The following is a 23987-nucleotide window of genomic DNA, read 5'->3' on the forward strand; positions in this document are numbered from 1 at the left end:
GAGAGGTGAGAGCTGTACTCTGACATCTCCATCCCAGATGAGACAGCTCCCAGCAGGCCTCAGGGCACCAGGACTCACTATCAGAGCAGCACACCTCACTCAACATGCTGAGGAAAAGCTTTTTATTCTGCATGCCAAATTATTTCCATCAAGAAGTCATCAGAAGAGGACAATGCAGTAGTATGGAGATCAACAGTCGCCCCAAAAGTATCCGCACACTTAAGCTGCACTTAACATGAATAAATCTCAATGCATTAGACAAAATATCAAACCAAATGGCATTTCTTTTAAGATAAGTATGCAGCCAAAACATTTCACAGAACTTAAGTTTGTTAATAAAGACTAGCATGTTAAATAGGTAGATATACTGTTTAAGATAAAGACAATGGTCAGTTTCTGGTCTAAAGACCTTGAGATCAGTCGTTTAAATGTTATTTGAAGTGTCTAAATGCATTTTAGGGTAACCGTATTCATCAGTTATTTTAGCTCTGGGTGTGCTTAAGTCGATTTGTATGAAAAAGACCAAAAATCTGCACAATGATAAATTGAACATTTTATTTGTGGAAAAAAACAAGCAAAATGCACCAATAGACATTTCTACTGGAAGCAAGGGAAATGATGAAGAAGCATCTAAAAGCAAAGTCGTGCACATGCCAGAAGTCTGTTGAATGTTAGCATCGTATTAGCTATAGACAAGGAGCAGTGATCAATTAAAAAATTAAGAAAGGCAAGTAAAATGTACATTTACAAGTGAAATGAATGAGCTCCACACAAAATTGACCAATAACAGCAATTAGCAAGAAAACAAAAAGGGGCCGTTCCTTCTAACAAAATTAAAACTTATGCAAAATGAAAGTGTAAAAGCATTTTTTACAAGACATTGACAAAATTAAGGGAGCCAGGGCTATACAGGTACACTGTAATTTCACAAAGTTAACGCTATAGCATATGTAAACAAGCATTCTATATTTGGGTTTCTGACAAACAAAGCTAAAAAAAAAAAGTAACCATCTTTACACAGTAAATTAAGGTTACTGGTCGTACACAAGAACAGAACTGCTTGCGCATAAGAAGGAAAGACTCCATAGCCATTCATAGCCTTTTATGTTAGATTCTGCACCATTTTGAGTTATACATAAGCACAGTTTAAATTCAGCAATTGTTTTTCTCCTCAAATTTAAATAAATTAAAGATACAATTCATTGTTCTTTTTTTCTTTACAATTTTACAAAATTCAGGTAACTTTCTGACGGCGGATAAGGCAAGTGAAAAAATGGCTATATTCATACACTTTACGAAATGTTAAGCTATACATTGCAAATTTGGTGACTTTTGGGGTTAAAATGTAGGAAAATCTCAATCTGAATAATGCAGAATAACCCCTCTGATTTGCAAACAATCCCTATTTCGGTTATTACTTTACATACTTATGAAAAAAAGAAGATTTGAAGAATAGTGTCCATCTTGAATTGCACTGGGTCAGAAAACAAAATCAATATCAATACAACTTAAATGCTTTGTATCCAACAATCAATACCGGTTTGGTTGGTTAACATCACAAATATATAAACAAGACACACGGTTCGGTTACCCTCGCAAAACAACCCAGTGAAGTCTTCATTTTATACATGATGCTTTAATCTGTCTTCTACTGCTAATGAAGTCAAATTCAAAGGTCGTTAACAAAAGCAGTAACCTATTGAAAGCATCAAAGTTGCCAGTGGATCAAAATGTCCATTTATCTCTTCATTTCAAAACATACAAAGTATCTGCAGAGGGAAAAACAGCTTGATGGGAGTTCACTGTAATAATTCTATGCCATTCCAGAATGAAGTGACAGAAATCAGTGTTTGAATGTCTATGAATTTACAAGTATACAAATATTCTGCATATATCAAGAGGACAAGAATTACACATTTGAAATGGATTATATTAGACTTTATTAAAATGTTATATCACACATATGGTAATTACATTTTGAATTATTAATTTGCCTAGCATGTCATCAATATCAAATTCCTTTGGTCCTTCAATAAATAAAACTCATATCATATACACATACTTTGTACAGGTTTAATATAGCTCAAAGGGAAGATATGCTGACTTTGAGAATTGTGGGACCGCCAGCTAGACATCTCGAGTTAATGGGAAGCAGGAATATTGAGTGAAATCATGCTCGTGTCAATTTTTCGTGACACTGAAGTAAACAAATTGAAAAATGTTAGAGCTGAATGCTTGCGAGAGCTCCCATGCATTCAGCGACACTTCATGTTCAGCACAATGTCTCTTATTTCTAGCGCTGGGACTGTTTTAGTAAATACTGCACTGCTCACCATCATCTAGGTTTCTGAAAATAATGGGAAAATGTCACAAGTCTGTCTTCAGATTAAAACAAGGCTGAATAAAGCCGTGAGATTCAAATCAGTTTCTTTCAATGAAAAATAACTAGAAAACGCAAATGTAGTTCTTCAAATTTAAAGGCCTATGGACCTTTGAGACATCAAACCCTTTTAGTGTTTTTACAATACATCATATGTAGACCACGAAGGACAACAAAAGCTGTCAAACAAAATGTTCTGAATCCAACTGCAAAACCAGACGTTAAGCCAAGTGAGCGTTAAGAAAGCTCAGTTCATCTCCGAATGATTAAATCCAAAGTTCCAATGTCTTCTTGCAGTTTGTGAATCCCAGCTGTCTTCTCCATAACGCAACGGGTGTAAAACATCATCCGTTTAGTATGCTGATGAAACCAGATCTTACAACAGAAGAATGCAGCCCGACACCAGGACACAAATATTTCCATTGTTTTCAAGAGCAGATGGATCTGTTTCTATGGTGTGAACGTCAGTCTGAGGACTGAAACCATTTCACAGTGTGTCTAGCACCATTGTGAGAAGTTTCTCAGGAATCACCAGAAAAATTGTTTCAACGCTAAAGGGGATCCGTCGGCTTGAGCTACTTTAGCTGAAAAAACTTTGACCAAAAAAAACAAAAAACAATCTCTAGTAGAAAGATGCAACATAATAAATAAGAGCAGTAATGGTCCGGAATAGTTAAAATGTCAGTGGTTACTGTGCACAGCGGACATTTACATATATATTTTTTTAACAAAACAAAAACGTTGATTCAGCTGCACATCCACGTAGAAATATAAAACAATACATACAAGAGTGGGATGTCTCCAGGAAGGGAAAAGAGGGTCAGTTTGCCCAACGGCCCAAATCCACGGTCCACCATGGTTGCACCATTCACATGTGTATGTGTAGGTATGTTGAGATTGTGTGGGTAAGAGGACCGTATGTTCCTCTCTCAGTGGTAGAAATGAATATGAGTTGGCTCAGGGCAAGGTGAGGGGAAATGGAGGCAAAGCACACCCCTGCCGTCTCGACAGCGTCCGTGGTGCTCAGAATGACTCATCATGCCCTACCGAGAGGTCTCCCTTTGGTGTCGAAGCACGGGATGAGCCCTTGTCCATGCTCTCGGAGCCGGAGCTCTGGTGCTGCTGTTCAGAGCCGGCGCTGGAGGTCACTGTGGAGGACGAGGTGGAGGAGGTGCGGGTCTTCTCCTTAAAGTCTGTTATGATCACTGTGACGTTCCCCACCGTGATGGCCAGCTGCTGGGCTGTGCTCCGGTCAACGTTCTTCAGCTTGGGCCTGCAGATTGGAGACGGAGAGAAATATTCAGGTGAGTAATGCAACAAAGAACGCAATTCAGAACACTTTTTGGATGCAAAGATAGTGAAGTAACATATCTGTATATTCATGACTTTAATTTTTCAAATGAAGATACAATTCATGTTTCATGTTTATTCTTTGCAATTTTATTATCAAATTTATTAAAAGCAGGTAAGGCAGGTGAATGATGAACATTTTTTTTATTTATATATTAAAAAATTATGTGGACTATACACCGCCATACAAAGTTTGAGTTCAGTGAGATTTGTTTTTTTGTTAAAGAAATTACCACCTTTATTCAGCAAGGATGCATTAAAGTACTCAAAAGTGACAGTAAAGGCATTTTTAATGATACTGAAGATTATGACGATTTATAATGAAGATTTTTTATTTCAAATAAATGCTATTCAAAGTATCCATGCATGCAAAATTCCATTTATCACGGTTTCCATAAAAATATTATTAAGCAGCACAACTGTTTACAAAGATAATCACAATAAGAAAAATTATATTTCTTGAGCACCAAATCAGCATATTAGAATGATTTCTAATGAATACAAGACTTAAGTAACATGCTGAAATTTCAGCATTGCAATCACAGGAATGAATTACATTTTAAAATACATTTTTAATGGCATAAATATTTCAATATTTTTAATAGCAAACATTACACATGTATTTTTGACCAAATAAATGCAGCCTTTGTGAAAAAAATATGAAATATCATAATTATTTTCTAAGATTACATAAACCAGGAAGAAAATGGTGCGTTTCACCTTTCACAGTATTTGCATGATTTTCATTTAAATGCAGAAAAGGACAGGGATATGGTCGTTGCATGCAAACCATGTTTAGGGGACAAACACTTGTCCACAGTAAAAAACAGTCCACCCACACAGCCTTTAATACAAAAGATAAAAGTAACTAACCTAAGTAACAACATAAAATCAAGTTACTTTATTAGTGCTAACACTTAGGAGAGTAACATTCCCACTTAGTATTCAGAAATTTCAGATGAAAAGATGATTTTGAGAAAATAAGGCCAGGTTCACATTTCCCAAACATCAGAAATCAAGCAAGCATGCAAAGACTAAGAGATCAGCCAGATTAACACTCAACAGCATCAATTTCAAAAGTTAAAAATCACCAAAACTGACATTTACACAAAAAGCCCACTACTAAATCTATCAAATAACGGAGACATGTTTCCAGGGTTAAAACGATAATAAAACGATATTAATAGGGAGTATTTTAGAAGGCAATAGTATTTCGGGTTTTCTACTTCAAAAGCACAAAGCTAAATCTCATTGATTGGCATTAGCCTCAGTTGTTAGTATGCCTCCAAGCCCACAATGAGCTCTGCTGGAAGAAGCAGACAGAAACAGAATGGTGGGACGGCAGCCAGTGTGTGGGAGTAAAACTGTGCTGCTCATTTGAGATCAGCCCACGACTCACTCATTGAGAGAGAAAGAGACAGACACACAGAAAGAGAGACAGAGACAGAGACAGAGATAGAGACAGAGATAGAGATAGAGATAGAGATAGAGAGAGAGAGAGAGAGAGAGAGAGAGGCATTTGTGAATCAGAGCACTCTCTACAGTGACGTTCGTCACTGCTGTCTGCCAGCTTTGTTCACTGTCAGAGTGACTTACAACACATTTTCAAGCCAGACCTTCAACTGCAGTTATTATTATTACACTACCATTATTTTGGCTTTTAAATGACAGCATTAAGCATCTTTATGAGACTGTATGAAAGTGACTAGTGATAAAAAAAAAAAAAAAGTCTTCACCTTTCGAGAGAATGAGAGCAGTGCTGAGGAGCAGCGCTTTGGGTACCAGTATCTGATCAGCACCCTCAAAATGACAAATTAAGCCAATACTCTCCCTGATTTTCTCTAACAAAATTCATGCTGGCAAACTTGTGCAAAATGCAATCATTCAGTTGCAGTCTGGAGCCATGTGGAAAGTCCAAAACTCTACAAGGATTACTCGTTAACAGGTCAATATTAACACACCACCATTCAAAAGTTTGGCATTGGTAAATTTCATCACATGATCCTTCAGAAATCATTCTAATATGTTGATTTGGTGCTCAAGCAGCATTTATTATTATTATCAATAATAATACTAAACAATAATATTTTGTCAGCATTCTTTGATAAACAGAAAATTCAAAAGATTAAAAAATGTATTCTTTGTAAAATTATACATGCCTTTACTGTCACTTATGATCAAATTAAGGTGTTCTTGTTGAATAAGTTAATTTAAGAAGAAAAAAAACCTTTGAACAGTTGTGTATGTCTTAAACTAAGTTGATATATTATTAGTAGACAGCAGGAATGTGTAAAAATGTAATGGAATTTTGGTTGACTGGTGGGCAAGTCAGTATGTAGGTATTAAGCAGAAAAGAAGGAAGGAACGAAGAGTGAAAGAATAAGTGAGCAAAAGAAAAGGTGAACGAAGGAGTAAAAAAGCTAAAAGAAAACAAAAGAAAATATTAATTTACCATACCAGGCTTTTTAACAGCATTAGCCAATTAACTCGATGGGAATTTCACAAACATGATTTCATTTTATACACACTGTGTTCAGCAGCACATATTAAAAGAAATTTACAGTGGAGAGGTAAACGATCACAAATTTGGCTATGGAGCGAACTTTGATCAGGGTTTCTCTTAACAGCAGATTTGTCATTAAAGAATGCAGTGAGCTGCTGTTGCTCCGCTCCACTCCTGCTTTGTTGCTATATGATCCTGTCATCACTTTAAACAAAAAGATGAAATGCAAAGATAAAGGTGAGATACCTGGAGATGTGGGAGTTCTTGGTCTTGGTTGTGGATTTGCCAGACTGAATGCTGTTTCGTTCACTGGGTGGGCTTTGATGGCTGTCTGACTTAGGTCTGCGAAGAGAAACTTTTTTGGTTACTCGTTCCATAAAGCAGAAAGTCAGAAGTTTCTCACATTCTTATTGGTGACTAACGTACTTGTTCTTTTTGCTGTTGGGTTTCTTGGTGATGGCTGGGGTGATTTCCTTCTCTCTGTCCTTCTTCTCCTTGTCAGGCTGCTCCTTCTCGCTCTTGTCCGTGTGTTCGGTGTCATGTGGATTTCTGTCGGGACGCTCCCCCTCGGCTCGATCTTTCTCAGGCCTCTCAGGCTTTTCCTTCTTGTCTTTCTTTGGGGGAGGGGGAATGGCGTACTGCTGGGCCACCTGCTGTGCCACCAGCTGGGAGTTTATCCGGGGTTTCCTGTGGGGCCGAACAGAGTTGATAGTGAGTATCAGAGCGGCACTAACTCCGCTGAAAACTCTTCACTTAACTGCTGAGCCTGGAGGTTATACACAAGTACAAGTTCAAAATATCTAAAGCCTGAAGTAATGTAATATATCCTTTTCAATTAATGTTTTAGGTTTAACAAACCATTGCATTTACAGTAAAATACAGCTTCGGCAGAAATCTATGGTGAAACGCACTCAACCAGCATATACAAGTTAAAATAAACACTTTTCTGGAAAGTATAGATAAGTCACTTCAAATTATGCATGTCAACAGAAGACTAGAGTGAACAAAAGTATTTTTATTTTTAAAACCATTAAACAGACTGAAAGAGACAGCGACAGTTTTATTTGGAGCAAACTTAAATTAGGTTAGCAACATTTAACCAGAAACTCATTCATCTAGAAGAGATGAACAATCACTAAACAACTGGAAAAAGTTAGATGCAGTTATCTACAGCTCAAACAACATGTTTTTGAAAAACTACCGTCCAGTTCACTCAAGGTACCATTCATGTAGCAAAAACTGTCAGACCACCTTACTTGGTTAAGGAATCAATCAATAATCTAATTTCAAGTATGCATCATGTAATAATAATAATAATAATGTACAGTACCAAAACACCAATCACACGTCCGCATGTAATCCACCTCAGCCAGTGTTTACACAAAACCATTTTAAAAGCACAGATTTTGTGGAATGTGGTGAAGACATCAAGACATACCCTGCGCAGGCATTTCAGTGACTAAAACCCTTTGACTGGTCTCCTGAATGTGACGACGGCCCATCGCCAGCTGTGTGGGTCTGCTGAATGTGTAATCTCATTACTCTACTCCTTTAATAAATGACTGTGAGGATCATAGGGTGGGATCATTTGCAGCATGTCATTGTCATAGGGACTAATCAGATTAGCTAGAAGGTTTGGCCTCATTTGCTACAAACCGGATAGAAAGCGGTTTTCAATCTGGTAGTCCTCTGAAACAAACAGGCCCCATCAAAACTCGCACAGAGAGGGAAAGTTTACTCAAAAAGGTCAAAAACATTATTACTCTTTAGCTTTTTACAGTCAAGGGCTGTCCAAAAAAAAGCAATAAAAAGTCAATACGACTTGATTACAAGTGTTATGAAGTACTATGATCATTTTGCGTGAGGAAAAGATTCATATATTTATGTATTTTTTACTCTCTGATTTCATTTATGCATTTAAAAGTTTGAAATGAGCCGTTTTCACAATACACACTGTATTTTTTAAGTTGCAAATAAAACGATATTAATAGGGAGTATTTTAGAAGGCAATAGTATTTCGGGTTTTCTACTTCAAAATATCATGTTTAATTGAACGTGTTACTGCCCTTTCTTTGTAATTATTTTACCAGCAATTTCAAGTTTAATGAGTTTAAACTGTGATCACAAAAAATGCAAACCTGAAACTGCACAATATTCACCTACTCTCACATGCATTATAAAAACACCAGGATTGAATGTTACCAGGTATGAAGTGATTTATAAAAATGAAAATTCATTTCTTTACTAGGGGTTGAATGGATCATAGCTGATCTGTACGGACCAGGACCCACGCATGTGATTTGCAGATTAATTGCAAAATATAACATCATAGATTTATAGCTTATTATTTGTAGGTGTTTCGTCTTGCCAATTTATATATTTTTTTTCTGTGCGCACAGCCGTACACAGAGGCACATTTCAGACAGGCATGTTCGGGCATTTACACACATAAAATTATGCCAAAATGCCCATCTCAGCAATCATTCTCAAACACAGACAGTTATGTATTAAGTGAACGATAACAGCTCAGAAAGAAATTGGATGTGTATCATCATATTGGATTTATACATCAGGGCTAAAGGTAGCTCCTAACTTGCCGATTTAGGTGAAAATCTTAAAAATAATGGCCGTTGCAGTCCTAAATTTAGGACTCCTAAATTTTTGCTCTAAGAGTATTTCACAAATGGTTTTAGCACTAAAACTAGCTCCTAAATCTGTGAAACGTTAGGAGTAGTGAAGAGGACTCCTAAGTCACTAAGACCAACTCACAACTGTCCTAAAATGGCTGTTTCTGGCAATCTGCCTCAGAATATAACATTTTAGAAACATTTTACAATAATGAGCTTTTAAAAAGGTATCACCTTTAGGGTTTGGAGGTTATCCCAACTCCAAATTTTCCTTTTGATTATATCCTTTTCATTAACCAGATGGGCAAGAAGTAACAACTGTTCAGTTTGGTTTTCTTTTACGTTTGCATGTCTTGCTATCAGCCATGATAATTCTACTTTGTTAATTAAAAAGCTGTTTATATGTATATCCGCTACGAGACGCATACATGCAAGAGGCATTTAGCTGAACATATACTGGTTTAATTAGTGCGCTTAGCCTGCATTTTAAAATCTTTATTTGAATGTGGCAATTAACATTTTATTTTTAAAACTTTGTTTGAATATGGCAACATAATGTTGGCTCTACAATATTTCTAGGAATCAATCTCTGACAGAGACCCCTCCCCTATCAGCCAATCACTGTGTGCATAGTTAGTAAGCATGCTGACATGATCCATAGCAACGAGGTCAACCCCGCACTTATTCTTAGCTTAAGACCTCTCTCTATTCCTTAGTAAAAGTATGCCTTAGCAGATTTGTGAATAGGTTAAGAGAAAACTCTTAGCTAAAAACTTTTACTGCTATTTAGGAGAACTCAGTGATGAGATAAAATGTTTTGTGAAGACGGGCCCAGGTCTTAAAGGGACAGCAACCTATAAATACCTGCTGCTGTCTGTGTCTGAGACCTTATTTTATTTGTAACTTTGTGTTTATCTATGCTTGTAATTTGTGTGTTTTTTTACACTGACTGTTCACTTGCCTTTAATCTTGTTTGAACTTTCTTAGTTAGGCTACTAGTTTCCATGCATTGTGCATTGAAGTACTTAAAGTGTGCTTTAAGTAATACATGGAAAGCAGTTACGCTAGAAAGTTACACTGACATCATTTTTTTACTTGCTGATCTGAAAAATGATCAAGACCCACAATATGATCCGAAAAGAGACTTTTGTGATCCATTGTAATCACTATTCTTTACTAATGCATTGTATCTATGTAGTGGAGGAAACCATTCTTGCGCTTCTATGCTCACACACACACATTCTGTAACGGTGGAAAGACAGGCAGTGGCTGCGCGCTGGAGGCTCTCTCTCCTCTGCGCGGTGTTGAGTTAATTAAAAGCCGAGGGGCTGTGTCTGAGATCTGAGGCAAAGCGCCATGCAGCCTGAGCAAGCTCACGTTCCTCAAGCATAATGGCCAACATCTGGCAGCAGCTGGGGGTAACAGAGGATTTCGACTGATCATGGGGGAATAGCCGAAGCCCACGAGTGTTTTTTGCTTTGTCTAAACATTTAGACTTGGGTGTCCTCTTCACCTCAATATTTTAGATCAGTCACAGTTGAGAATGTTTAGCTGTTTACATTGTGGTTAGATTTCCAAACCTTATGAATGAACAATTAAGGCCAGATACACACTCTACGTAAGTGCACAAACATGCTCAGCCAATGCATTGCTCTGTGCCGTTGTATGGACTTAACCACTGAAAATAAGTCTCGAGTCAAATTTCGGAAAGCAATGACATGGAAAAATTAGTCTGCACAGCCTTTGTCGCAACAGGTTGTCACTAGAACCATGTCATGCTGTGCCTGGTTAGGAGTGTAAGTGGTCATATAATAAGAAATAAGAATACAATATTGAAGTACTGACAGAAGCAGCTCTAGTGATCTTAAGGCCCTTTGGTTTTGTTGATGCCCTCAAACTCAAACCCAGTAGATAAAAACAAACAACTGTCTATCGAAGATTTTAAGAAAACCTGTGGCCCTTAGATAGCGATGGTTCTTTCACTATGACTGATACAGCCGCCTCTCTCACAGAGACCAGCCAACGAGAAGCCAATCAATCCCTCATAATGGGGAATCGTGTTCAAGAGGCCAGCACATCTCCAATCAATACAACCTCTGCGAGGAATCTAGATGAGCTTCAAGGCCCGCTGGCAAAGGATACTGGAGAGCAGCTTTTAGAGCATGTGGGAATAGTGTGCTTTGGTTCTGTGCTGGTCAAGGCAAAAAAAAACCAAAGATCAGGAACTAACACAAAGCAAAATAACGGAAGAAAAGTAAACAATTGAAAATGTGAAAATATACAAAGTTAAATAAATGTTGTACAGGCAAAATTTCCAGTCCAGAGGATGAAAAAACATCATGCCATGAGAGGTAATGGAGGATTAAGCCACGAGAGGTCATGCATTAAAGTGATTTTTCCATGGCTTTAGTGTCTAAAATACTCTTTACCATGATAAAAATTACTGTAATATATGGCTCTTATAGCTTATTACCTTCATTAATGGTAAAAAGAGTGATATATATATAATAGTGTTGTCAAAAGTGACAGCCGTGATACCATTCAGTACTGAAATTTTTTAAACGTTCATTTCCCGCTAACATTTGAGCGCTGTTGAGCAGATTTTTTTAAATGGACATTTTTTAAATTTCAGTACCGAATGGTACTGAAATTCATGCTGTGCCTGGTTAGGAGTGTAAGTGGTCATATAATAATAAATAAATAAGAATATAATATAGAAGTACTGACAGAAGCAGCTCTAGTGATCTTAAGGCCCTTTCGTTCTGTTGATGCCCTCAAACTCAAACCCAGTAGATAAAAACAAACAACTGTCTATCGGAGATTTTTAAGAAAACCTGTGGCCCTTAGATAGCGATGGTTCTTTCACTATGACTTTTGTCTCTTGAAAGTTTTTTAGAAATATGTTTCGTCAGCTGAACTGATGGCATGTTGTTAAACAAAAGTACAATCCACTGAACACACTGTACTTCTATCCTTCACGGTCTCATTTTCATTCCTGTCAAAAATAAATATGGCGTTACCCTGACTAAGGTTTATGAGAACAATCAGTTCATCACACACCAGTACTGAAAGCCAAGGACAGTTGCATCGTTCAGTCCATCACCTGCAGTACTTTGAGCACTGGGGAATTCACTCTATTCCTGACCAGGGATTTCTCAAAAGTGCACGATCCTCCACTTAACAGGTACTTGGCTTAGTTCACCCCCTGAGGGGGATCCAGAAATCCCTTCCAACTTGAGGTTAGCCCAGGAGTCTAGCGCCGGACAGGCCCGTGATTGATTTGATTAACCTCCCCTCAGTGGATCTCCTGCCACGTGGGGAGATTTGTATCAGGGGCAGTTCAGCAAGACAGAAACAGGCCTATCGTTTGAGCAATGAATCAGTGCCAGCTGTAACTCAGCCACGCAAGCTCACTGGCATGTCAGGTCTACTGTCAACACTCCCCGAGCACGAAAAAAACCACACAATGCATTATTTACTGATCGACACATGACCGCCTCATCACAACCTCGCCCTGTTGACTGGAACTCGTGTATGAACACAGGTGGCATCTCTCCAGTGGGAAAAGTGGAACGGCACACAGTTTGAGATGGACACTGACCAAACTCACATTAGCAAAGAGACGTTGCCAAGTCGAGGGAAACCTGAATGAAGCTGGATAAGAGAGGTCATTGTGGTTGTTCTGGAAAACCATACTACTTTTACTATGGATTAGTCAGGGCATATGCCACAATTAATTTGGCTTGAATGAAAATGAGGCCGTAAGGGACAATGCACTCTTGTGTGCTTCGTTGTCCATCATTTAGAAAACACAGAAAACATGTGCTGGAAAAATTACACATTAAGACAAATATTCCAAACTACTGAATGGACTGGATCTCTCTTTCTCACAGGCTTATTTTCATTAGCATTAAATTAAATGATGCTTCTGCAGTATGTTTACTATGTAGGGCTGGGCGATATGACGATATTATCGTATATCGACGATGTCTTGCAAGTATTGCAATGTCGATGTCAACAGTCAGGTAAAAGACGATTAACAATTTTATCGAGAAAAAAAAAAAGACAAAGTAATAAACCTAGTAAAATAAAAATAAAAATAATAATTTACATGGCCCCGTAGTCACCACACAGGTCTTTTTGCATGCAAGAATGAAATAATTTAGTAGGAGGGTTGGGAATCGAAAAGCTGTTCCAATTTTTTAAATCAGATCAAATGGAAGGTCAGGAACCGAATGACTTGTTATAAAATTAAATTGATTCTGCTTCTCGATTCCTGTATGCGCATCTATTGTGATTTCAAAAGATTCAACTGCAAGAAGAAATAGAACTCGCTTCTGCACTCGTGTGCTGTTTTTCGTGCTGCGCGCACACACAAAGCACGCACACAAAATCCGCCTTTTATATACGCGAACACTGGACTCAGCTCTCTCTCGCATTCTTACACATTCAAATGGACAAATACACACAGAATTATATCAAAATATCCCATAAATACAATCGGTTATGTCTTAAGTGAACGTAAAGAGTTGAGAAAGAATACAAGGGTGTATTGTCATGCATTGACAGCAGCCGCTGCCGCCAGTCATTTATGGTAAATCAAAGAACAAAAGAAAAGAAAATCCCTCACTGCTCTTGACTGAATCACTTTTGTAACCTCGGTTTATATTTTATTTGCCTGTTTTTCGGCGCTGACTACCATAATGGCAACGTGCATCTGTGTATGCGATTTTGGAGATGCGTTCCAATCCTATTTATCCTTATTTAGGGTATAGACCTATTCTATTATCTGCAGTTTAATAAAAGTTAAACAGAAAAAAGAAAAATAGCACTGCATGTGTTTCTGAATATTTATTTAAACAATGTATAATGATGAATAACCACAAACATGACAGTTATAATTCAAATACGCAAATTCCTTCACAGCATATACAGCGCACATAGTGCCCTATTTTTACAGATTTTTTTAAACACTGTATACAGTATAATTATGTTTAATTAAGCTGAGATATAGCACTATAAATTCTTCATTCCTTTGCAACAAAACTATATCTCAGCTTAACATGCACTTAACATTGACTACAAGTTTAAAAACAACGCAACAATTGTTATATTCAAGAAAATTTAACTTACCATCATGAAATGTCTACACAGGCGATAATGCCAAAAAGAAAGAGAAACATCGGAAAATAAGAATATTTTATTCAATATATTAAATTAATGAATGAGGCATATTTTTTAATGACACCAACATGCATTTATCATTCTTACAATCACCGCCAGAATGTCCAACTTCACCATGATGAATTTAAAATTGGGTTCTATTATTTTTCCTCAACAGTTCTCCTCACAAAACGAAATTTCAAACACAAATTTGATAAGAACAGAATGGAAATTATTAGCAATACCAATATAATATAACTGTAAAGCTAATGTTTTCGGTTAGTTTAAACACAAACTAAGAAAAAGTAAAACTGAAACTTTAATGTGGCAATAATTAAGACCAAACTGAACGCGTGTTTACGGTGCATGTTGGCAATGTTGTCACGGCCGGTGCGGGGCGTGGTGGAGGTGGAGGTGGGGCTTGGGTAGACAATATTATCGGATATCGCGATTTTTTTTACGGCGATTATCGATAAGATATTTTTGACATATCGCCCAGCCCTATTACTGTGTATAGTACATTTCCTTTATGCATAGAACATCCGGTTGACCTACATTTGACAAAATCTGCAGTACAATATAGAACACTGTATCCCACAATGCAATGAAATGCACTTGACTTGTACTTCCATTTACAGTTTGACCAATGAGCTGGAAGAAACAAATCATGATTTACTCTACAACATCTCATTCAATCTGGCTCTAAACCTAAGAATTTATGCAAAAATGGATTAAAATGTGAAATATTCAGATTTATTCCAGAGGCTAAATAAATGCCACTTGATGAATTAAATATGCAATGTGTTCCAGCATTCTAACTTTTACTGTGCTGTAAACAGCAAGTATGACGCTAGTATTCCATTCCAAACATAGTCCTAGTGCTCAACAAGCCCTTGTTGGACAGAAACCAACATGAGCAAAAGGAAAACCTCAGATTAAAGCAATTGAAAATGCATGGATCGTTAAAAATCAGAAACCCTTCACAAACTTCAAGATCCAACAGTCACATTGCAAAGATCTGGGCCCAGCTGCAAAAACCCCTTAAGCTAAGAGAATGTGTTTTATTTAAAACTAAAGGTTATCACGAAGGGTTTTCTTAGCTTAAAGGGCTTTGTTGCAACTGGCAATTGAACTTTTTAAGCTGTATATTAAAGAAAAAGTTTCTTGGATATAATGTTATTTTTCATTACGTTAAAAAAAATTAAATATACAACTGGTCATTTTCTAAATGTAAAGTTGTGTGAAAACAAGGCTTGGTCTGAAAAGACACCCACAGTGGCATGCCTCACTTTAAACTGATGCGCTGTAATTAATAACACTGCACATGGAGGCTCTTTAATTCCTGGAGTGGTTGGCATTTCCGCGAGACTCCAGTCTAGGCTTCAGTTACACAAATGTTAGCGGTGCAGTAAATTACGGCAGCGTTAAATGAAACAGATTGCTTGTAGAGGCAAGACAGAATGAGAGAACGCTCCAGTGAAGAGAGGCTACAAAAAAAGCGCTCAATTAACACAGCTCTCCATTTCAAGTGCAGCATAACCAGGCAATCATGGTCATTGACTCTTGCATGCTATGCAGGTCAATGGGATACATATCTGCTACTTATGCATGGTACTGGACTAAGGCTGTACCTTTATAGGCAGATTACATCTAAAAAAGCAATCTGTTGTCATTTAAAGGACAAGGCTAGTTAAACTGAATCCAGACTCTCTACTGAGCCTATATGAATTGAATTAAGCTCAGATGGAGGACTCGGAATGTAAAAAAAATAAAAAATAAAAAAAGCAATGCATAGCACTTATATTTGTCCTAAAAATACGCTACATTTTTTAGACATTTCCTGACAGCGTTCGTGAGATTCTCCACTAGATTTAACATCACTCGCCTCTTACATCATGGCAAACGTGACAGTTATGTGCAGTGACAGTTCGCGGAGTGCCTTGATCCTCTGGCGTAGCAGCATTAAGCGTTTGGCTGGTGGGGGATGATGAAGCTGCCATGTGTGCGCATGTTGAACAAGCTCTGGGACCGGGCTCTCATAAGCCATTCTAGCGATTAGTGGCTTTGTGCCTGCTGTACAGAACGGAGATAGTAAAGACAGCACCTAGAGAACAGGCCCTGGGTTCCTGTGCTGTCGCTCTCGACTGGGTGGAGGACATTAAACATTCATCTCCACCTTCTGGAGGGACTCTGCCCTCTCGCTTCCCTGAGGAAATTGCTCTCGGGGGAGAAGATCTCAGCTGTGGTGAAAAATCTAACTGCTCTCTCTAGACATGGATGTGAAATGCAATGTGAAAGCGCAGCAGATAGCTGATAGCGTCGAAAAATTAAATAAAAACACCAACTAGTGGCCTAAATGCAATCTGCTGAATTTTTTCCTTTCTTTTTTTTTCTGCATTTTGCACTTTTTTAAGTAGCAGAAAATGATTGAGTATCACCCTCAGGAGGTCAAACTAAAGAATACATGAATTTAGTTTTCTATTCATTTTATACATTAACATCATTTCTTACTGTTTAAAAACACAAATGTCACAGACCGTTTAATAGACATTAAATGAACATCAAAATAAATGAAATAGGCCAAAAAGATTCAAATTAATTAAAAAAAAAAAAAAAATACAAGAAAATATGTTTGCAAGTAACATAACACACAGCGGATTTGTTCCTCGAGTGTCATTAAAAAAAAAAAATATGCCTGGCATTTTGGATTTGGAAATCAGGCACAGACTCTGTGTGGGCCTGTCTATACAGCAAAAAGGAAGCGATAAAAAGAATGTTTATTTTTCACTCTTTCACTCTCTTTCTCTTTTTGATCCATCCAAGAGAAGGCTTCCTGTGTTGTCTGACCTTTCACCAAAGGAAACCGCACTATTCCTCTCATCACTCAGACAGCAAACCAGGTGTAGTGTTTGTGTTCAGCACACACAAGGATCCATCTATAAGCAGAGGCTTGCCATGTTTCTTTTCATATGACGACCTAAAAGAGTGATCCCTTTTCTATCCGATTCACTCAACCTTGAGTGCTTGTCTTTGCCTCTGACCTGTATAATTACAGGTCACTGTTCGAATCGGTATGAACAAGCTAAAGGCTGTGCAATATGTACTCTATTCAACAACAATTTATTGAATATTTATGTCTAGACTGGGCTGCTCTGCTAAACTAATAAGGAGAAATGCAACAATGAAGCACTTTTTGTTAAGCGCTCAAATAGAAAACCCCATCTTGTCACTGAACTGCTCCTTTGTGATTCACTTTTGCACTGAGAGAAAAGTTTCAATACCGTTGTACTCCCACACTCAACTATCTGAAGACTGTGGGCCTACGAAGTATTTAAACACTGAAGTCACACTTAAAAAAAATGACTGCATTAAAGGGGGGGCACAATGCTGTTTCATGCATTCAGAGTTGTTCACACCGTTAAAGAGTTTGATTCTCATGCTAAGCATGGACTAAGTTTCAAAAAACAATTTGGACGTATAACAGTATTTCTATGCCAAAAATCTCACTTCCGGGTTCGTACAAGTTTCGGATAATTTTTTTTGGATTGTGGTTCTTGCTGATGTTAAAGACGGTGGAACTCCTTATATGGGCATTTCTCCCGGAAGTGCGCACCCCTGCACGCATCGACCAGAGAGAGAGCGCACCCATCAACGAGTTTCATTTAGCAGCAATGCACAGGACTCCCTCGGGAAGAATGTCTCTAAAGAAGTGTGTTTTTGGTTGTAAGGGAAAGATAACCTTGTTCAGCTTCCCAAAAGAACCCACCGTTACATGAACAGTGGATATAGTTTGTTTTTCCGGGGCAGCAATGGAGTTTCTCAAGTGTTTTGTTGACGAACGTTTTATAAACAAGGCCCAGTTTGACGCTGGATTTGCACATCGTTTAATACTGAAATATGGAGCAGTCCCAGCTATAAAAGATCCCGGTCATGATTAAGAACTGCAGATGGTAAGTGAAACGGCATCAAATGTCTGTGTTTTGTTGGCGATCGGTGCAAGTGCTCGTCACTCTTTAGCTCCGCCCACACGGCAAGCCTCCAGGAGCTCGGCTTTTTCCAGAGAAAATCAAAAAGCTGTATCTTTCTTTTATTAATATGATAAAACTAAAGACTTTTTGGATATATGAAGGATGCAGTACTACTCTATAGGTACTCTAGATTAATATGAGAAAGGGTGAAACAGTGTGTGTTAGGTCCCCTTTAAAGAGAATAGAAAACGTGTATTTTAAAAGACATTTCTGATTGAATTTTAATAAAGTATTAAAACAAACTGTATTTGGAAGCTGGTTGTCAAAAAAAAAATCTAAGTGTTTACAATTCATTTAAAATAATGGTACTAGCAGCATTTGTTGATGTTGCTTGATTAGGTATATTGCATGCGTTTTCCAATACTTGCTGTTGTGAAAAAACTTTCACATGAAGAGTTCACTGAAAAGATGTTTCCCTCACATTCATACGTTATCTGCGAATCCATGCCCTTACTGCTCTGAAGAATTTCTATGTCATAGAAAAACACATCAGCAAGCAATAAAGTAAGCTGACTAATCCTCTTAGCGCCAACATCTATATACAAGCAGAGCTGAAGATTGTAATGGCTTTATATTTCCTCCGGCAAAAACAGATTCCAGCTCATATCGAGACTAGCTGTCAGTCACGTCGGCTTCCATCGTCTACCTTACCATCTTCATCAGCGCTCGGTGCCGCAGACTACAGCGAGACAGAGTCCCTCAATTGAAACGGCTTCAGTTCCTACTCAGTTAGCTGATTAAGTGTGGTCACTGAACGTCACTGACTGTGATTATGTGATACATGCATGAGTCAGGTGAACGGCAGCCTCCTCTGCTCCACTGACAATGACATGCGGCGGGGTGAGGAGGAGGAGGAGGACAGCGAGAGTTGAAGGAGGGTGAGCCCAGTGCTTCCCTGCACTGGGTAATGATGTGCTCCATTCTGCCTTCCCTCTGAGAGGCTCTTGGCTGAGCGAGCACATCCCAACAGAGCCGTCCATCAAACTCAGCATGCAGTGGCCCACAACCCCCTCCTCACAGCGCGCACACACCAACAACACGCACACTTACTCGCTCATGCTCTTGCATTCATTCACTCTCTCTATTCCCTTTTTTTATCTCCTCCCTGGTGCCTTGTCATCTACCTCCCTTCAGAATCACACAGCCAGCAATTTCTCTGTTGCTAAATCACTTTCAGGCCAATTTCACCCCACCCAAACACACCATTCAGACACACACACACACACACACACACACACACTTGGTTCAAACTCAATACTAAGCATCAACCTATCACCAGGGCAGGGAGGATGGTGTTCGGCAGGGTCGAAAAAGTCTAAAAATACATTGAAAATCTGGGATTCTTCAAACCCATTTAAAAGTATAATCAAATAATATGTAAAATAAATGACAATTTGACCATCAGGTTCTGTACAAGTTTGTGAAGTGCTGCTGTCACCAAAAACAAAACAAAAAATTGATTTCTAAAGATTAATGCATTTGTTTCAAATCAACTTTCCACTCAAATTATTATGCAGAAAACATACATGAACTTAAAAAATATATTAGATGCAACAAAACATTTTCACTAGCGTCTCAGACTTTTGGATCCCACTGTAAACAATACAATTACATTTTTACTTAACGATATTGTCAGTATATTACTAGAAGCAGAACATTATCCTGATAACAAATTTTAAAAAGTACAATAAATGTAAAATTTAGGGATGCACGATATTTATCGGACCGATAAATTGTCGACCGATATGAGAGAAAATGACGTCATTTTTATTGCTCCGATAAATAAATTAAATCCGATAACTAGATCCGATAAAGTATGCTTGCTGGTAAATCAATCAATCAGTCTGATTTATCTGAGATTCATCTTCTTTCCGAGTGCAAGTGATTGCAGCTTTAAACTGCAGTGACTCTCAGCATGTGTTGTGCTCATTACGTCATCATTTGCGAACATGTATTCGGCGGTCTGGAAGTTTTTCTCGGTGGCAGAGGAGGACAATGCCAAGGATTCAGCAAGGGAGGAAAAAAGGAATCAAGTAGGGTTGTGACAGTGAGGAAATTTTCCCACTGGTTAATCGACGTATGTCAACACCTTACCGGTATCACCTCGGTGGATGGGGGGGGGGGGTGGACGTTGTTTGAGTCTTTTCTGTATTCCTCGCTTTCCTTAGGTTTTAAATAGCTTGTCAGCTCTGTGCGAGTTTTATTTTCACTTTTAAATTAGTGGCAATTGTTTTTAGTTCGCTTGAGTTTTCTCACTTTCCTTTGCTTAAATAGCTTGTAAAAGCACCGTGCGTATTTTATTTTCACTTTTAAATTAACGGCAATTCGGCATCAATTACAACATAAACCAGAAAATATAGCTAACTTTTATTAACAAAACGAATAAAAATACACCATGCTATATGCCTAACAGATAACTTACAAATTTTAAATATGCATGGTAGGCCTATACAAAACTGAAAATCAGTAAAGACTGAGGAACAAATAATTATAAAACGTAGAACGTTTATTAGTGAGATGGAAAATTGAGGCACGGACTGCATACACCTTGATGTAAAATAATGGGAAAAATATCACAGTTTAAATAAAATAAAAATCAGCAAATACTGTGGAACCAAATAGGCTAAATGAGAAACGAATGTTTATAAAATAAATAAATAAATAGACCTTCCAATATCACCTTAGATAAATGGCAGGTCAACAGGCTTTTCAAAATCCAAAATTATTTTTAAAACGGGCGCTTTTGAAACTCTTCTGCCATCGTCTTGTCTTTTTCACCTCACTCTTGTCAGTCAGCTCGACTCTCTCCTCATGTGATAAAATTAAATCTGATCTGTGATGCGCGACTGTCGTTTGTTAACAAACATGAACCGAAATACATGCCTTACAGACATGATAAACATATCTAAAGAAAGCTTTAAATTGCTACTTAACGAAATAAATAAAAACGAAAACTATTTAATACAATCGTTATCCGTGAAGATTCCCTTCTCTCTAAAGGCGCGTCTAACCAGGAGATGGTGAATCCTTACTATTTCCCACGGACACATTCATGGTAATTACTTTTGCTGGGGCTTTTTCTTTATTGTGTGTATTTGAAGCAGAACTCTTCATCTGTGCTGACGGCTCGCTGCTGCTGCGGGACACTAAACACCGTCGAGTTGCTCTTGACAGTCGCGGCACGGACTCATGTTGTTTCCACCAGCGCAATTTTTTTCCATCAATAATTGATGGATGTCTAAAATATAAAGATAAGGAGAAGCCTAAAACAGGCCCGAGGCCCGGCCCGCGTCTGAACTATGACGTTAAAATTGGCCCAAAGACCGGCCCTAGGGACATAAAAAGTAGGAGCCCGACTTTAAATTAAATTTAAAATAATAATAATAAAAATAATAATTGGGGGCTAAAAGTGTGTTGTAATGCAAGCGTTACTGAACATGTACAGAGTAAAATATTACTGAAAATTGATTAGTAATGCCTTACAATACTGCGTTACAGCAAAAAGTAATACGTTACTGTAATGGATTACTTTTGTAACGCCTTACTCCCAACACTGCTTAAAGACTATATAACTTTCTCATCCTCGTGCACTAAAAACGTTGAATAGATGCATTTCCTTATGCATGAAATATTTGAATATAAATTTGTTGTTAATGAGTTGTTAATTACAGATAAACCATAGTTCTGTCATAATTCTGCTAAACCATTTCTGTTACAAAGTATTGTGGTGCCTTACACAAAAAATAAAAAACATTTGAAGAGTCAGGACTGATGTTTGCTATAGTTAGGCCAGAGCTTCTAAAATATCAGTTTAATCAGTGAATCTTAGATTTTGTATTCTCCTGGGTGCACAAACTGCAGATTATATGAAAATTAATATAATTAATATAAAAATATGAATTTATCGGTATCGGCCATGAGAAGGACTTAATTATCGGTACCGGTTAAAAATTTTCATATCGTGCATCCCTAGTAAAATTACATTCAAAATAGATCAATTTTATTTGGTGGTCTCAGACTTTTGGATCTCACTTCATACAACACAATTTAATGACACCAAAAGAGATGTACATAGAACTGCTGAAATTTAGTATCTAGTTAATTGCTGACTACAACATGTTCAGTACCTGTTGGTAGATTCTGCCAATCACAAATGACAAAATTGCCAGATATTGTGTGATAAATCAGCCTGGCTGATATATTAACCTATCACTACAACACCTCTATTTGAACTCTACAAGACTAAAATCCCATCTGTGTATTCCAATCTTTCTCATTTTCAGTGAAAGACGACTATTGTGCTCATTCCCTTAAATGTCTACAATCTCATTAAGAAGTTTTAAACCCTCAGTTAACACACTGGTACAGATTAAAAGCTTATACCAGTGGTTTAAAGCAGGTCTAAATGCTGATAACTGTGGATAAGTAAAAGTGTGTCACAGTGTTTGTAGAGGCATGGGAGAATTTGACACGGTGTTAGCACCGCCTGATTATGTAATTTTATTATCCTCAACAATCTGCACTCAAGCAATGGTGAAGAAAATGACTGGATTGAAATCTCTGCTTCATCAATTACACACACCGAATCTAAGCCATCCTTGTTGATTTCACGAATCAATTGTGTCAAGACAATATTATGTTATTCCAAGTGGAACAAGGCATTTAAAACCTCAATTTCTCATTGAATCAGGAAAGAACCAAATCACCTGAACAGATCTATGAATTTGTGCGCCACAACATACTTAATATTCTATCTGCTTGCTCTACCTTCACATGACACATGAGAGAGATTGTCAACACTGAAACTGGTTGAACATGGAATGTTGAAAGCAACTCCATTTTGATTCAGTTACTTTAAAATGTTTCAACGAGGTATCTCTCTGCAAATTCAACGAAAGGATTCTGTAAAAAGCCATGATAAAAGATCTGGTCTGGCCAATCGACAGAAATACATTAAGTGGCTTTACTTTTGGCATTACTCAGTGTAAATGAAATAAGAGAACGATCAGAACGACCTTAACCTATGCCAATCAGTAGGTCTTGTTTTCTGTAAATATGCACGAGACTGATCAACTACTGAGCATGTGATGCACATAAGAGTAAACACACATTCCCTTTAATTATAAAAGTATATAATGCTGCTGTAGAAACACTGGGAGAGCCAATTCTGCAAGCCTGCACACTGCATACCATCTGTATCTGTAACGTTTTTTCCTGTGTATGCTTTATTAAATTATTAAAAATTCTGTTTATTGATAATCTAATATGGATTGCTTCAGAACCGCAAAGGAATTGCAATGCATCTGTTAATCGATTTTCCCCACCTCTACCACTGAGTGTGTTAAAATATAGAAAGTTGAAGAAACTGGACAAACACTGAGAAGAAACTAAGAGGAAAATTTAAAAGGGTAAAACTTTACAATAATGTTCAGCTCATTAAGTAAATGTATTAGGTATCATGAACTAATAATGAACAAACTTTTACAGCATTTATTAATCTCGGTTAATGTTAATTTCTACATATGCTAATACACTAACATATCAAGTTGTATAAACATTACAGACTACAGACTAAACATTCTTGTCATGCATGAGCTTTAAAGGACTCAAATTGACATTCAAAATCAGATTTGCTTCATAGAATTTGGTAAAATGTTTCATGTGGTTTTGCATTTGACTAGCCTATCGATTTTTAAAAAAGGAGGGAAAAAAAATTACTTGGACACTTGAGCTTCAGGGGAAGTAAAAGTACACCCGTGGCCATGCTGAAGATCAAGGTAACGCAAAAGGCCAAATGGCACTTCCCCCTGATCCGGCACAATCAATCAACTTAAGAATCCCCTAATGGATTCTTCCCTCTAACCTGTGGGTGACTGATATGCATCTTAGAACACAGAAACCACGGAATCTGATACTGAAACAAGAACCCCTTTCAC

General features: G+C 37.6%; 1 protein-coding gene across 1 annotated transcript in view; it reads right to left on the reverse strand.

The window, feature by feature from the left end:
- Window positions 1-546: 546 nt before the first annotated feature.
- The window catches only part of LOC306845078 (RING1 and YY1-binding protein B), a 28947-nt gene continuing 5506 nt past the window's right edge, over window positions 547-23987 (reverse strand). Inside the window, exons 3-5 of the mRNA XM_079377639.1 lie at window positions 6660-6920; window positions 6480-6575; window positions 547-3653 (exon numbers count right to left, since the gene is read on the reverse strand). Coding sequence (XP_079233765.1) covers window positions 3404-3653; window positions 6480-6575; window positions 6660-6920 — 607 coding nt within the window. The 3' untranslated portion in view covers window positions 547-3403. The remainder of the gene's footprint in view (window positions 3654-6479; window positions 6576-6659; window positions 6921-23987) is intronic.

Source organism: Barbus barbus, assembly GCF_936440315.1.
Source record: "Barbus barbus genome assembly, chromosome: 25".
Lineage (NCBI taxonomy): Eukaryota > Metazoa > Chordata > Actinopteri > Cypriniformes > Cyprinidae > Barbus > Barbus barbus.